This window comes from Rhamphochromis longiceps, linkage group LG11, assembly GCF_057381845.1.
Source record: "Rhamphochromis longiceps isolate RC_006_pf linkage group LG11, R_longiceps_female_GT1.1, whole genome shotgun sequence".
Classification (NCBI taxonomy): domain Eukaryota; kingdom Metazoa; phylum Chordata; class Actinopteri; order Cichliformes; family Cichlidae; genus Rhamphochromis; species Rhamphochromis longiceps.
Window position 1 is genome coordinate 31058242 of NC_140567.1, and position 16896 is coordinate 31075137.

General features: G+C 38.2%; 1 protein-coding gene and 1 long non-coding RNA gene across 2 annotated transcripts; one reads left to right on the plus strand and one right to left on the minus strand.

Annotated features, from left to right (window-relative positions):
- Positions 1-1485: 1485 nt before the first annotated feature.
- On the plus strand, positions 1486-7873 carry sri (sorcin). The gene is made up of 9 exons (XM_085423631.1): positions 1486-1607; positions 1768-1822; positions 3879-3923; positions 4088-4157; positions 4824-4867; positions 5031-5178; positions 5649-5762; positions 6058-6116; positions 7514-7873. Exons 2-9 carry the CDS (start codon positions 1775-1777, stop codon positions 7538-7540), a joined length of 555 nt encoding a protein of 184 aa, XP_085279757.1. The 5' UTR covers positions 1486-1607; positions 1768-1774; the 3' UTR covers positions 7541-7873.
- Positions 7874-8448: 575 nt separating this feature from the next.
- LOC146659541 (uncharacterized) lies at positions 8449-12500 on the minus strand. The gene is made up of 3 exons (XR_014913809.1): positions 12124-12500; positions 9734-9869; positions 8449-8604 (listed from the first exon to the last, which is right to left on the minus strand). It is a non-coding gene; the product is annotated as an uncharacterized LOC146659541 (long non-coding RNA).
- Between the last annotated feature and the right edge of the window lie 4396 nt (positions 12501-16896).

Here is a 16896-nt window from a genome sequence, read left to right on the forward strand (position 1 = left end):
GCGCCAACTTCAGCACCGTCCACTGACGCGTGTGGTTAAAGCGGTGAAACAGATTGCCTTTCTGCCTCCTAAACAAACGATGGAGCCTCTGATTGGGTTTTCTCTGGACTGGAGGTGGAAGCAGAGGAAATGACTGTATGAGCCACTTGAGAGAAGAAGCTGATTGGGCTGTTTGTTTCTGCCTCTGATGTAATGTCTTACATTAAAGGATCAGTCCTGTATTTTAATCACAAAACATAAATAAATAAATAAATAAATAAATAAATAAATAAATAAATAAATAAATAAAATCAACTTCTTAGTTTTGTACCTAGCTTTCAGCAATAAAATTGTTTCTTTTTGGCAAATCCAGTCATTTTTTAAATAGTAACATCTGAGAATTTATTTTTACTTAAGTGGTTATCTTTAAGGAAGGGCCAACATAAGGAAAGATTATAAGGATTTATCACAGAAAAACTATAAGTAAAAACAAAAAAAAAACATTCTGTATGTCTTAAGCAATTTAAAGTGGAATTTAAAATCTCCAGGGCATTATCATGGTAGTTTTATACTTTATAAACCACTGACAACTTTTTCTATCAATACATTTCTCCTGATTCATTTTTTGGTCTTGAGGATACTTACTGATGCAAACACTTCAATCTCATGAACAAAGTACTGCAAAACAAACAGACAAAAACAAATCATGTCAACTAAGCTAAAAGACAAATCCAGAAAACAAAGAAAGCAAGCACACTAGGAGGGCAGGGGGATAAACTAAACTTAATTTCTCTCATTCCCATTTTTTTCGTTTAATATCTCTTCCTGCTCTTCTGTCCTCCAGATGCATTTAAGGAATCGATATTTTGGTAAACAGACCTCAATGATTGATTCTGGGTCATGAGCACGAGACCAGAGGAGACAAAAAAAGAGAAACGAGAAAACCCTAAGGGAGGGTGGGAACAAAACATGGGATTAATAATAACACAAAAAACCACATGACGATTTAAGCTTTAAAATGAAACAATATGTGAACTGAATGAGGGGCCAGAATGAAACTAACACATACAAAGAGTTGCAGACAGAGACGAACATAGGAGTCAGTCACATAGAGAAAACCACTGGCAAAACAGGAAGTGTGAATAACAACGAAAACCCAGCAATCAATATTCAAAAACAGACAAAAGAAGAAAGAGAATAATAACAACATAACCAGAAATAATACAAAGATCGCGACACTTTGCATTACAAAATGTGCAATAATATCTTGTTATCACACGTATGTACGTAAAAGCTTTGTACAGCAGCTCATAGATAGTAAAATGTCACTAAAGGCTTTTACCGTAAAAATTATGATTAGAAATAATTCGACTGTGGTGGTTAACCACTTTAAAACTGAAGTATTGACTGATATTTATGGTGTACATTTTTAATCCATTAATTTACTGCAGAAAGGTTTCACTTTTACAGCCAGCCCTCTTGATCATATTGGTCAATTAGAGGTCACATGTCCTCTCCTTTCCAATCAGAACTTAATGTGGTGGCTCGCACTGAGGAAAGTGGACATTTGCCCCTCCGAGGCTTCACAGTTGTCTGTTTCTTCTCTGAGGTCGTACTTTTTATATCAGGTAAGTTCACATTTAGATCTGTGCGTCATTGTACTTCACGGCACTTTATAGCCTCACTTCTCGGTGTTTTCCTGCGTACATCACCAGACACGCCCTCAGTCGCTAGATTTGTTTTGCTCTGAGTCGTTACTATTCTTATGTTTATTTCGTTTTGTAACAGGAATAAGATGGCTTTTCCCGGATACGGCGCTGGCCCCGGTGGATTTCCAGGAATGGTAAGAAACCGTTAAATTGTGATGAAACGGTTTTACAGCCATCAACCGACCTTCGTCCCGGGATGGGCGTCTTTTCCAACCAGTCCGGAAGTTGGACGGTTTGACAGAAATTCCGCGTTTAGATCCGTTACATACAGGTTTCCATTTGAAATAACATGCAAACATTTTGACAATATATTTGGTTTCAAAGTATCTTAAAGAATTTTTCGGCTTTAAAATGAAACTCGAGCAGTATTTGTGTGTTTTAGATTCGTACTATAACTAATGACTGTATAAAGGATGCATTCCGCAATCGAGCAAAAGTGTTGTTTTTACTTAAAAGGTACTCAGAGTATAAGATGATGTAGGCATTTGTGTTGCAAACACATAGCCATCTATTCTCTTCCGCTTATCCTTATGAGGGTCGCGGGGGGCTGGGGCCTATCCCAGGTACCAAAGGCGAGAGGCGGGCTACTACCCGGACAGGTCGGCAGCCTGATGCAGGGCATTCGCACTCACATTCACACCTATTAGCAAATTTATATTAACCATTTGACTTAACCCCACTAACTGGATGTCTTTGGGTTGTGGGGAGGAAGTCGGAAAGAAACCATGCAAACACGGAGAGAACATGTAAACCCCACACAGAAAGCCCCTCACCAGGTGGTGGAGTCAAACTCAAGATCTTCTTGTTGTGAGGGAACAATGTTAATCACACAAATACCCATGATTCTTATATTATCACATTTTACTTTAAGTAGCATCAAGTAGGATTTAATAAGCTCATAGTGGATCATAATTCTAACCTGATAATTGTTTCTAAAATCCTAACCATAGCACATCTGAAGCTGCCACACCTCATCAGAGCAGATAGCAGTTTGTTCACAGTGTAGTCTAAAGCAGTTAGATTTATACTAATAATTATACTAATTATATAACAAGTGCCTTGTAATGATTGTATCCAGATGTGTTGTGCAGCTTTTATTTATCTATATATCTGTTATTTTTATTACAGTGTCCATTAATGACAGAAATATTGGTGCTGGAGAAGGATGGCACATCTTCTTCAATGAGGCCTCAGAAAGCAGCCACGCAAATTAGAAAATACACTGAATCATTTCAAGCCTTTTAAGTGGCAAACAGGAGTGTGAAATGGTCAGCTAGATGGGTTTTGGTTTATAAATCCTGTGGTTACATTTTAGTTTCTCTCAGGAGACCTGATAGAAAGTTTTTCACCCAGTCATGATTGATTTTGCCTGCTGATTTAAAATGACTGAAACTGGAGGTTGGTAACCTACATAACCTAACTATTGTTAGTGTGTGTCACTTTTACAGCTGAAGTAATTAGATGATTGAACTGTTGGTTGACAGACACACATTCATAATGCGCTTTTATCTAACACAGTCACACTACAATGGATTGAGGGCATTTCGGGGTATTACCCCAAGATTTTTCAACACATGGACTAGAGGAGCCAGGAACAATCCTACAACCTTCCGATCGTTAGACCATCCACTTCACCTGAGCCACACCTGCCTTTATGCTAAAATTCCTTTGCTAAAAACATTTTAGTCCATTGTTAGGCAACATGATGATGTCATACTAATTGATAAAGCCCTTTATATATAACCTAAATGCTAAAGGCTAAAAAGTGTCATATTTGGTTCCGTAACTAATAACTTAAAATAAATAAGTGTTTAGGAGGAGTTGGGTGGTAAAAAAGCCCCCATGAACAGACAGATAATGTCTATTATATGTGTATTATTATACACGAGTATAGTATACTATTATTAGTATATTATATTGATATCCTTCAAGATCCTGTTGTTTTTGTGAAATATCTAAATCATCTATTTTCATTTAAAGGTTTTCATTTAAAAGCATTTAAGAAATTCAAAAATAATATGTTTATTTATATTGAGATTTTTTTATAATAAAGTTTGTATAAAGTATAGTTTGTTATTTTCATAGCAGGACATTGAGTTCTATGGAACTCAAGTATATCTACAAATACAGAATAATATGAAGAATCAGCTAAATCTCGCTGACTTTGATTTCTTTCGTTCTAACTTTCAGCAACAAGATCCTCTCTATGGTTATTTTTCAGCTGTTGCTGGTCAGGTAAGAGACAAAAGTCAAAGTCTCAAATCACTTCACTGATTTTGGACCTGATGAACTGTTGATGTAATGACCATTCATGCTTCTTTAAACCTTTGTAAAGTAGCTGATAGTTACTTAACCGTGTTGTGTATCCCACTTTGCCGTGTTTTCATAAACCCCGACAGGATGGACAGATCTCAGCAGATGAGCTGCAGCGCTGCCTCACGCAATCTGGCATCTCTGGCTCATACCAACGTAAGAGCAAAGGCTGTTTAGAATTTAAAAAGCACCTCAAACACAATACTGATTTTGGTCATTTCATTTTATATCTAAATTATATCTGTACCTCTTGTTAAATAGTACTGTGGTGTGACTTTTGGTCATAGTTATAAAAACCTTTGCTCTAAAAATCATTTAGCATTAAGGGGAACTCTCTTGTTGGCAAGCAGCAGTTTAAGTGCTAACCAGTTTCACTGGTATTGTATTCAGTGCCTCGAGACCTCGAGAACTGTTTTGCACTGTTAATGAATTCAATGAGATAGCTTTAAAAACACAGAACAGCCCATAATAGTTCTGCTTTTGAAGTCTTTTTGTATGTGACAGTTGATGCAGACAGGAAACATGGGGGGACAGGTGTTGGGTTAAGAGAACGTGGTTTGTTGTAGTTAGTCAACGTTCGTTCACATTTCTTTCTGCGTGACTTCACAACTGTGGTTACATATGAGAGCAGTTAGTGTTTGTTTTTGTTCAATCTTTAAACCACCTTGTATACAGATTAAAATCAGTGTTTGTATCGCTCTGTCATACCTGTTAATAACGGTGATCTCCTTATTACACAGTTAATGTTATTTGTATATTTGCCCAGATGAATCCAAACATAGTTATCAGTTGTATCTTTATGAGCTTCGTTTCTTTCCACAGCCTTTAGCCTTGAGACATGCAGACTGATGATCAATATGTTGGACGTATCCTTCAGCTAATCATCCAAAAGACATGTTTAGTGGATTAACTGATATGATGACAGTTGCTAATGGAAAAACACTATGTGACACAGTGCGCTATAGGAAGGAAAGGAAACCATAACTTGGGTGATGTATTAAGGGTCCTTGACTGACTCTGCTATCTCAGAGGGATCTGTCCTGCACTATGGGCTTTAATGAGTTCAAGGACCTGTGGCAGGCTCTGAATGGCTGGAGGGGGACCTTCGCATCCTTTGACCGGGACCAGAGTGGGACAATAGAGGGCCATGAGTTGCAGCAGGCCATCAACTCCATGGGTAAGAGAAAATTAAAATTAAGTTATGACTTTGACAACAGTCAGGTGTCCAATGGAGCATTGCAGCATGTTTTGCTTGCTTGAGTTATTCCCACTTTTCTTACCAATCCCAAAGAGGTGCTGTATATGTACAAGTCAGTTTAGCTGTGATGAGGGATAGAATCCAGCATCCTTGTTCGATGTAAAAATACATGTCAAAGTTTTTCTAAACCTTATACATCAAATAGAAAGGATGTTATCTAAAGTTAAAATATTTTAGTGCAAAATTCTCCAAAAGTTCATACTGACCCTTCTCTGGACAGTAGAGACTGCCTAGAAGGTCTCTAAGGGAAAAGGACTTTGAACTTTGTCCCGCATATTTCTGTGTATATGGACTATACATGCACAGACTGCCTTGGGTTTTAGAGTGGCAATAAAGTAGATGTTAGCCAAGTGCTATGACCATTAGATAATGTATGTGTGTTCATTCAGGTTACAGTCTGAGCCCTCAGGCTATGAACTGCATCATGAAGCGCTACAGTCTGAACGGCAGAATCCCCTTTGATGAGTTTGTGAGCTGCGCTGTGAGGCTCCGCGCCCTCACCGGTGAGTCGGTCAAGAAATGCATTAAACTGGACATAGCAGTAAATATTCTTGACAGAGGACCTTTCTTAGGCTCCTTGAATATTGCTTGATCCTTTTTTTTTACGTGTATTTAAGTTGTAAACAGGATTAAGAGGACAACATAAAATTATGTTCTTTCATGAGGTTTTTATAGATAGTCATACAGCTTTGTTAAAACAATAAAAGAAAAGAATACCCACAATGACAGAAAAGCAAAAGAAATAAATTGTGTAATAAAACTCATGTGGCTTTTTTTTAATGTGTCTTTGTTTTTCAGATCAATTTCGAAGGAGGGACACAACCCAAACTGGCAACGCCTCATTTCAGTATGACGATGTAAGTTTTTTACAGCTGACGTGTTTCTTCTTTGTCTGAAGAGTTTGTTTTAATGCCGTGTTTTCTTGTGTCAAAATAAACACAGTTTATAATTTTGTCACCAAATGCTGGAAGGTATTTAATTTGAAATTTGTGTAGAGTTTGTATTAACAGATGTGATGCTGTTAGTTTGAAAGGCAGACAAAAAACAAGCCCTCTTACAAAAACAGAGCTCCTGGGTTGGAAACAAGACTCATGAACTGTTGTACCCAATTATACAAAGAGAATTAGAAATGAAGACTCCGAGACTCGAGACTAATTTCAGATAAAGGCTTTGGTCACTGTTTAAGGAATAAGATGTTCATTATATAGTAAATATGTTCATTAAACCTAAATATGCTTTTTTTTTTTAACCATAATACAGCTTTTATTCAGACAGATTACTTAAAAACACTTGAAATAATTACAAAAATCTGATAACTATTTTTTTCAAACAATGTAAAACTGTGTTTTGATGACATCACAGAACTTTAGTTTGCCAGCCGAAACACTCGAGTTGGAAGTTGCATTAAAGTTGAACAAGTGAGACTAAAGTATGTTGGAAATGAACACTGCCACCCTGTGCTTGGAAATAATATTCCATGTGAATTCCCTCTTGCCACAATCCTGACTGTACTGTTGTTGACACCTGTTATACACTCAGCCTTTCCTTCTTGAATGGAAATTATTAATAACTTCTTGCTGTGTTGTTTTAGCAACATATCAGCTATTTCTTCACTACAGATGGGTTTAGCTCCTAGTTTGGTTCGAGGGGCTGGGCTGGACGTGGGACCTCAGTACCGTGTGTCGATCCCACAGAACTGTTCTGCATAATCTGGTTCCAAAACAGGATGTCAGTGCCTGTTTCTGAGATGTCTTGGCATCCTTTCTACAGATTTGTGATGCTGATTGTCTTTATATTTAGTATGTTTTAGAAATATATATATAGACATCTTGGCACATTTTAAGGTTATAAAGAAAACCTGTAAGCAACAGTGTTTTATTTGCTACAGAAAAAAAAATCTCCTAAAGACTACAAAGACTACGGGGTAGCTGTAGCTCAGGTGGTAGAGCAGGTCATCTGCTGATCGGAGGGTTGGTGGTTCGTTTCCTGGCTTCCCCTAGTCTGCATGCCAAATATCCTTGGGCAAGATACTAACACCAAATATGAATTGATTGATTTCTTGTTTCTTACAGTGGCAGCAGGAAGCTGCAAACATGCCTTAACCAAACAGAAACAGTTGCCTGGAAAACTGAAACAATTGGATACATTATTAAAGTTATTACACATCCTAATAAAAATGTGATGTAGTAAAGAAAAGAATTGCTGGAGAACTGTGTAAGAGTTGTAGAGTAACATATTATCTTTGTCTCCGTAGTTTATCCAGGTCACCATGAGCATTTGAAGAGGACAGCACGAAACAGAGGGACACCCACCACCTTTTAAAATCTTATATTAATGGCATTTCTTCATATGTATTTTTACACACATTATTGTACAAAATGTCACTGAAACATTCCATTTTACCAAAAACCTTTTGTAAAGTAATGCATAGTGTTAAACTTAAGAACAAGTAACCTCGGTGTGTGCTAGTGTCATTTGAGTGCCTGTATACTGGAGCTTATTAGTGTCACTCTTACATATGCATGGGCTCTTACCACTAGTAATGATGTAAACCTGCAGGCTGGTCAGTGGCATGTGAACTTTAATGGAATTAATAAAGAAATATATGAATTTACTTATACTTTGCTTCTATTTACTTCTGTTACCTTTGGTTTAAGTTTGGTTTAAGTTTCTGTCCTTTTAAAGCTATCTTTTCTGTCCTTTAAATGCATGCAAGACATGCAATTAAAGGACAAAAAGGTGCTTATAAATTCGGTGAAGCGTCAGGTTAATTACACTGTTTGTTATATTATTAGCTTGTGAGTTATTTTATTGGGATTTATTTCATTTGAACATTTAACATTTATATGTAAACTAGTTTTAGTGACTGTAAATATGTATCTAGAAAAACAAATGATTGCAACATGTCTGCTTAAACTTATGCACAAAACCACAAAGTAGTCCCAGAGTATAGGCTATTTAACCCCCCCTTAAATAACATTTTAGCTTTTAGTCTACAGTAGTGAACTATATGGCATTGGGGGAAAGAGCAAAGGACCACATAGTAAGTAACAGTCTGTGTTGGGTCCACGTTTATGAGACAAATAAGAACTGCATGGAAGCGCTTCAATTTGACACAATCAAAACAGAATCTTGCTCATTGTTTTATTTCCAATGAAGACTTCATGTAATCTTCAGGAGTTTATATTTTCCACAGTTTTCCTCAGCTTTCATGACTTCGATGTGTTTAATTATGTCAGCTTGACGTGATGGTGTCAACTTGTTATCCAGATCATTTTCGTTTTTTATGTTCTTCCTCATTTGTGAGAGAATCGAAAGCACAGTATTTACCGTCAATGGGCTTATCTGTAATGATTAGAAGAAACTGTTAGAAATACGTTATAATAATTTGACAGCAAGCCTGTTACCATGTCTTATTTGTTTCATTAGCTTTTTTGTTTTTCTTCATATTTCCATTTGTACCATAAATGTAACTGCTATTTCTGTATTTCTACACCAGGGGTGTCCAAACTTTTTGCAAAGAGGGCCAGATTGGGAAGGTGAGATGTGTGGGGGCCAACCATTCAGCCTGAAATATTTTGAACCATTAACATTAAATGCAAATGAAAGATTTTACAATATTTTTTTTCCTTTTTTCAAACACAAATTTTTATTATGATCGATTTATTATTAAACGTTTTCACCAAAATCATGTATTTGAAGAACACATAAAATGAAGAAAAAATAAACATCTGAATTCAAAACACGTGAACAGGAAAATAACATTAAGAGTCAACTTATTCAAAAGTACAAAACATTATGGCCCATATAAATCCGTACATCACTCGTTTATTAGTTTTTTAATTGACCATCAAAAGTCCTCAAAAAACTACAATATGTTATTTTATTTTGAGTCAGATATCAAAAACAAAAATGGATGTGTTTTCAATTTTAAACCAACAACCAGGATAAACAACGAGTATTCCGACTGCGATGCTCGGTGTCATCAGGGTCCACGGACAAAGGAGAGGAAAAAAACATGATCTCCTAACAGCTGCAAAATCCTGAAAGCGGTGTTGAAACTCCTCAGCCAGAGAAGAGATGTCTGCTACATACCTCCTCATTTGTGTACTGATATTGGTTTGTGGAAAACTGGTCATTATTTCCTGCAGTGATGGGAAATGTGTGGTATTGGGCTGCGTTTGTGAGAGGTGTCTTTGGAAAAGTAGCAGTTTGATGTGTGAATACAGTTGGCTTACCACAGCATTTAGCCCCTGAAGGCTCGTGTTCAGCGCGTTATGTCAACTAAAAATCCAAAATCAGCCAGCCAAACATGATCAGGTAGTTGGTTGGTTGTAATTCGTATTAGTTAATAATTTAGAATATGATGACATGCATTCACAAAGAATTTTTACAATATCTTAACATTTATGTGTTTCAGTATCAACTGATTACTGTACTTCTCATATAGTTTCAGCTCAAATAATACATATACATATGTGGTGAAATATGTCCTTGTCTTCTCCTTGGCCAAATAAATTCTTTGTACCCACATAAACAGCAAAGTGTTTGTAAGCTTTTTTCACTCTGGAACATCCCTTTGGAAATGAAATTATATCTCCAAATGTGTACTGAAAATAGTCAGATACTGACTGCATAACAAGAAAAATAGCAATATTTTCTCTACAAATAATAAAAGATTTGAATGAATGTTTTAATAATAATACATTTTTTATACATCCAGTAAAATACAATAACAACAGCACTGCAACAATAGTGTGGGTTAGGTTTACATTTATTTGTTGTTATTCCAGTAAAGTAAACTGAAAGATTAGGGGTCAGGATGTACCACAAAGCTTTTGTGGAACATCGCTGATAAAATGGCAGGTGTCCAGATCTGGTACTTTCTTCATACTTACAAAATCAAGTACCAAACTATTCAGTTGGCTAAAGACAAAGGAGGGTTGGGGTTCCCATGTTTGAAAGACTATTATATTTCTGCTCAATTGAGGACATTAGTGTGTTGGTGTAATGTAGATTATCAAGCGAGATGGAAAGAACTAGAAACAGTGACCTTAAAAGATTCTCCAATTCAGGCAATTCTAGGGGATGTGACACTTATTAAAAAACAAATTCATCAAGGAAACCAATGGATTAACCTACCTTTAAAACTCTGGTTACAATTTCTTAATAAGAATGATTGGATTGAAGAGGTTAGGATTTTAAGATGGTGCGCTTTTGACAGTGATTTTTTACCTAATGAATTAGACGTAAGATATAAAAAATGGTCTGGACAAGGTTTAACGGCATATTGTATGTTTTACGATAAGGGAATTCTTAGGGACTTCCAATCAATAAAAGATCAATACCAGTTAAGTAAAACGGACTTTTTTAGGTTCTTACAAATTAGGCATCATCTATATAATTTTATACCTAAGAGAACAGATCTTTTTTCTTTACCTGTTCTGAGTATATTTGTCAAGGCTTATCAGGCTGACACAGGCCTTAAGGTGATTTCAAGATTGTACAAGGGTATACAAGAGGTTAAGAAGTGGAATACTACCTACATCAAAAAAAAAATGGGAAAATGAAACAAATATAGCAATATCAGATAACATTTGGTATGAGCAGTGCGCTTTTCAGTGGAGAATTTCTAGTTCTAATACATGGAGATGTTACGGTTGGAAGAGTATCTGTAGGTTTTTTATTACCCCTGCACAAAGTAAACATTATTTTAATCACTCTAATTGCTGGAGAAATTGTGGGGCCCAAGGAGTAAAACATTTTCATCTGTTCTGGTCTTGCCCAAGGATCAACATTTTTTGGGTATTGATCCACTCTGAGTTGCAGATTATTTTTGGTATGCAGCTTCCCTTTAATTGGGACGAACCTTTGTTTGGATATTTATACTCAGTAAATGTAGATAAAATGTCTAAGCAGTTGTATGGTATCCTGAGTTTGGCTGCCCGTAAAATTATTACCAAGAAATGGCTTAGTGTGAAAATTCCATCACTGGGTGATTGGCATGAGACTGTACATGGGATGTTTAAAATGGAAAGAATTACCTTCATTAAAAGACTCCAGTTTGATATATTTAGTGAAATTTGGGGTAAATGGAAACACTACATCCGGTTAAGGAGACCCGATCTTGTTTGAATCTCTGTAACTATATATGCCACATTTCTGAATCGTTATGTGTTTATATGTATATGTTAGTATGTATGAGACTACAAGTGAACACATATGTAAGTAGGTATGTGTATGTATGCTTAAGAATATGGGTGTGTGAGTGAATATGTGTGTGCGAGTACATACACACTAGAGGGTACACCCGTCTGTTTTTCTTATTTTTATTTATTTTTTTTTTATTTACGTCTGTTCTTGATTATATGTTTATTTTGGATTATTTGTGTTTATATAGGTTGTTTAATAAAAAGAGAATAACATACTTACAAAATCATAGTATGAAGACTTCTCAAATGTAAACAGTAACTTCTAAAAGTATTTAGACATTTGCATTGTTATCCAAGGTCAGGTGTCATCATTATCCCTACTGCCAAACGCACCTCAACAGATGATGCTACTCTTAATTTTTAAAATCGTGGATTTACAACATCCTTAAGGGACACTGAATGCACACTGAAGGGAATTGTTTTGAATGAAATCTAAACACAGTGAAGTTTATAAAAGTAAAACTGTGAATACTTTCTACTCATGCAGCTTGCAAAAGTATTACTTTTTTTTGTTCCATCAGAAGTTTTCTGTCAGTCTTTAAAAAAAAGCATTTTACATGTTACACTGGCAGTCTTACACAAATAAATATGGTTTCTATGTGACATATAATTCAGATTATACAAAACAGAAATAAAAAAAGTAAGAAGTAACATCACCGTTAATCTCTACTACTGTGACCACCAGAAGGTGAAATGTCAAAGCAACCAGGATACAATTCCTCATTTTTGTAACATTAAAGAATTAAGAATAAAGAATAAGCAGAGGGGGTCACATACGTTTCCAGAAGCTTCAAAATAATCCCATATAAGGCAAACACTTGACTGGTTATACAGTATCTTTTTCAAGCAGTACGTGACTTCTTCAGCATATTCTGTTCTTGCAGAACATGTCTTTGTGGTGAGATGACAGGAACTGGCAAATGCGGTCGCGATTTCAGTTTCACTTTCTTGCAGAACTCTGTAAGTTTAAAAGGTTACAACATGAAACAATCTGGCAGGTTCAATAGGTCGTGTGTTAACAGTTTATAAGCACTTGTTTTAAATTTTTATTCTTTACACATAAATCGTTCTCATTAATGACAATTACTATCTCCAAAACTGTCAGCTGTATCATAATCTGCCCACACATATGTGTGTGTGTGTGTGTATATATATATATATATATATATATATATATATATATATATATATATATACTTTTACACCCAGCACGCCCCTGCGGGCGGTTTATCCTTCAAGCTCGGGTCCTCTACCAGAGGCCTGGGAGCTTGAGGGTCCTGCGCAGTATCTTAGCTGTTCCCAGGACTGCGCTCTTCTGGACAGAGATCTCCGATGTTGTTCCCGGGATCTGCTGGAGCCACTCGCCTAGCTTGGGAGTCACTGCACCTAGTGCTCCGATTACCACGGGGACCACCGTTACCTTCACCCTCCACATCCTCTCGAGCTCTTCTCTGAGCCCTTGGTATTTCTCCAGCTTCTCGTGTTCCTTCTTCCTGATATTGCTGTCATTCGGAACCGCTACATCGATCACTACGGCCGTCTTCTTCTGTTTGTCTACCACCACTATGTCCGGTTGGTTAGCCACCACCATTTTGTCCGTCTGTATCTGGAAGTCCCACAGGATCTTAGATCGGTCATTCTCCACCACCCTTGGGGGCATCTCCCATTTTGACCTCGGGACTTCCAGGTTATACTCGGCACAGATGTTCCTGTACACTATGCCGGCCACTTGGTTATGGCGTTCCATGTATGCCTTGCCTGCTAGCATCTTGCACCCTGCTGTTATGTGCTGGATTGTCTCTGGGGCATCTTTACACAGCCTACACCTGAGGTCTTGCCTGGTGTGATAGACCCCAGCCTCTATGGATCTTGTGCTCAGAACTTGTTCTTGTGCTGCCATGATTAGTGCCTCTGTGCTGTCTTTCAGTCCAGCTTTGTCCAGCCACTGGTAGGATTTCTGGATATCAGCCACCTCCTCTATCTGCCGGTGGTACATACCGTGCAGGGGCCTGTCCTTCCATGATGGTTCCTCGTCTCCCTCCTCTTTCTTGGGTTTCTGCTGCCTGAGGTATTCACTGAGCACTCTGTCAGTTGGGGCCATCTTCCCAATGTATTCTTGGATGTTCGTTGTCTCATCCTGGACAGGGGCGGAGCGTGGGGGTGGCTTACGGGGCTTAAGCCCGGGTTGTTTTGTCAGAAGCCCGGGGTATTTTGGAGTGTAATTTTTTCATAGTTAGATGCCTGGCTGACAACTGTATAAAACAAAAAGTACACACAATATTCGAAGCACATAGTGCACACTGTGGGAATTTACGACTGTGCGTGAATCCCCCCCTGATATTGGTATGATCCGAGCTCAGGCACTAAGCGACTGAGCGAGGGGGCGGGGCAGCTGCTGCCCGTGAGTGCGCTGTTGGAGAGACGGAGCCAGCCATACTAAGGAGAGCTTAAGTTTGACCAGGTACCAAAGCAAATCATTCGTACCGTACAAATAATGTAAATATGACGGTGCATCACGAAAGATTGATATCAAACTGATCACTTGACCCATATTACGTTACTCGCTCTTCAAGTGAATCAACAAATGGCGAAATGAAAAGCCGAACAAATGCTATTTTTTTTTAGAGAGTCTTAGCTTACGTGTGTTTATTTCATATTTTCAGTTCTTACCCTCCCCGACTAAATCGGTTTCAGTTATGTACTGAAATATAAGAATGGACATTAGAGGGTTCTTTCAAAGAAAAAACTCAGGTAAATGTTATTTTATATATTATGCTTTGTATGTTGTTCAGTATATTTCTATGCAAAATAAGAGGGATTTCAGCACACAGCAGGATGTTCACATTTGTAACCAGATATTTACATACACTTTAGGGAGAAAACATAAAACATTTTTACTGTACAACATCAATCTAGAGTAAACTTTTGTTTTAGATAAATATTGAAATATATTTTGAATTAGTTAAATGTCAGAATAAAGAGAGACAGAGCTTTCTATTTTTTATCACTTTGATCAAATTTAGGAGTACATATACATTAAGTTTATTGTTAATTAATAAGAAAACTCCAGACGATTCCATTCTGAGCTGAAGAAGCTTCTGATTGGTTAGTAGAGTCCATGTGAGTAAACTGGTGGCACAGCTGTGGATGCATATAAGGCAAAACACACAGTCTGTTTCTGTGACATGGGAACATCAAGAGATGTCAACAAAACACCAGGAAAAGAACTATGGCGCTCCATAAGTGTGGCTCAGTTTGAATACAATTTGGTGCCATTTACAATTAAGAAATACAGATAGTTTCTCTCTTTACTCTTAAAGTTAACAAATATGTTTTTATATTTATCAATCTAAAAAAATAAACATTTAGTCTGATTTGATCTTACAATTAAAAAAGTGTTTTTATCTGAAGAGTAAATATCTGGTTTCAACTGTATATTTGATGATTGTCAGCACAAAGAGGGAGAGAGAGCAGAATGAGGACAGAACAGATGAACAGGAGCAGGTGAGACACACATGTTAGTCAAATGGTTGTTTACCAAAAGTATCACCGTATCATAGGTACTCATGTATCTCGTACCTAGTGTTTCTTTTTAGGTTTGTTATTTTTCAAATTCTATATTTATTAAGTTCTGCAGGCTTGTTTGCACAACAAGGCTGAATAATTATATAAACTTTTCTCAATCTAAATATTGTACTTTGGTAGAATTAAAAAACAAGTGTAGTGCAGGTCTATGATGATTTTTAGTGCTACTATCATCTAGTTCTGATTCTGGTTCTGTCTTGGTTAAGTCCTCAGTAGTCCTGATTTTGAACTGTTGTAGTCCTGTTTTAATTCTGGATCAGTTCTGGGTCTGGTTGAATTGGGGTTTAGTCCTCATGTCTTGATACAGCCCTGATTTTGTTCTGCTTTGCTGCTTAATCAAAAAACTAGTTTAAGGTGTCCTGCACATGTGATATATATTTTTCCCTATATGAAGTCATTCTTTTTTGAACAGAGCCTATTAATCTTTTAGTCATTTCTACCCCCCCCCAAAAAAAAAAAAAAAAAAATCCCACATGCATACTACTCTTTGGGCTAAGCCCCAGGTGTTTCAAATGTCTGGCTCCGCCTCTGATCCTGGACTGTGGTGCTGACACTCACCAGTCCCCGGCCCCCTTCCTTCCGCTTAGCGTACAGCCTCAGGGTGCTGGACTTGGGGTGAAACCCTCCATGCATGGTAAGGAGCTTTCTTGTCTTTATGTCAGTGGCTTCTATCTCCTCCTTTGGCCAGCCTATTACCCCAGCAGGGTACCTGATCACGGGCAGGGCGTACGTGTTGATGGCCCGGATCTTGTTCTTACCATTCAGCTGACTCCTCAGGACTTGCCTGACCCTCTGCAGGTACTTGGTGGTTGCAGCTTTTCTAGCGGCCTCTTCATGGTTCCCATTTGCCTGCGGGATCCCCAGGTACTTGTAACTGTCCTCTATGTCTGCAATGTTGCCTTCTGGTAGTTCAATCCCCTCAGTTCTGACTACCTTCCCTCTCTTTGTTACCATCCGACTACACTTCTCCAGTCCGAACGACATTCCAATGTCATTGCTGTATAGCCTGGTAGTGTGGATCAGTGAATCGATGTCTCGTTCACTCTTGGCATACAGCTTGATGTCATCCATGTACAGGAGGTGGCTGACAACTGCTCCGTTCCGTAGTCGGTATCCATAGCCAGTCTTGTTAATGATCTCACTGAGGGGGTTCAGGCCTATGCAGAACAGCAGTGGGGACAGAGCATCTCCTTGGTAGATCCCGCACTTGATGGTGACTTGTGCTATGGGCTTGGAGTTGGCCTCTAGTGTTGTACGCCACATCCCCATTGAGTTCCTGATGAAGGCTCTTAGGGTCCCATTGATCTTGTACAATTCTAGGCATTCCAGTATCCAGCTGTGGGGCATTGAGTCATAGGCCTTCTTGTAATCAATCCAGGCAGTGCACAGGTTGGTCAGTCTGGTCTTGCAGTCTCGGCTGATTATTCTGTCTACCAGTAGCTGGTGTTTTGCGCCTCTGGTATTCTTGCCAATTCCTTTCTGTGTCCCGCTCATGTATTGACCCATGTGCCTGTTCATCTTAGCCGATATGATGCCTGACAGGAGCTTCCATGTAGTACTGAGGCAGGTTATTGGTCGGTAGTTGGAGGGGACCGGTCCCTTCTTGGGGTCCTTGGGGATCAGGACCGTCCGGCCTTCAGTTAGCCATTCCGGGTGTCTCTCGTTAACTAGCAGCTGGTTCATTTGTGCTGCCAGACGCTCATGGAGTGCAGTCAGCTTCTTCAGCCAGTAGGCGTGAACCATGTCGGGCCCTGGTGCTGTCCAACTCTTCATACTGGAGACCCTTTCTTGGATATCTGCCACTGTGATGGTTACTGGATCCTGTTCAGGGAGGTCGCTG

Excerpts from the sequence above, each read along its gene's own strand:
- sri (XM_085423631.1), top strand. The coding sequence starts at position 1,775 with ATGGCTTTTCCCGGATACGGCGCTGGCCCCGGTGGATTTCCAGGAATG. Across the intron at positions 1,823-3,878 it reads CCGGTGGATTTCCAGGAATG|CAACAAGATCCTCTCTATGG; the intron begins GTAAGAAACCGT and ends TCTAACTTTCAG. Across the intron at positions 6,117-7,513 it reads CCTCATTTCAGTATGACGAT|TTTATCCAGGTCACCATGAG; the intron begins GTAAGTTTTTTA and ends TTGTCTCCGTAG.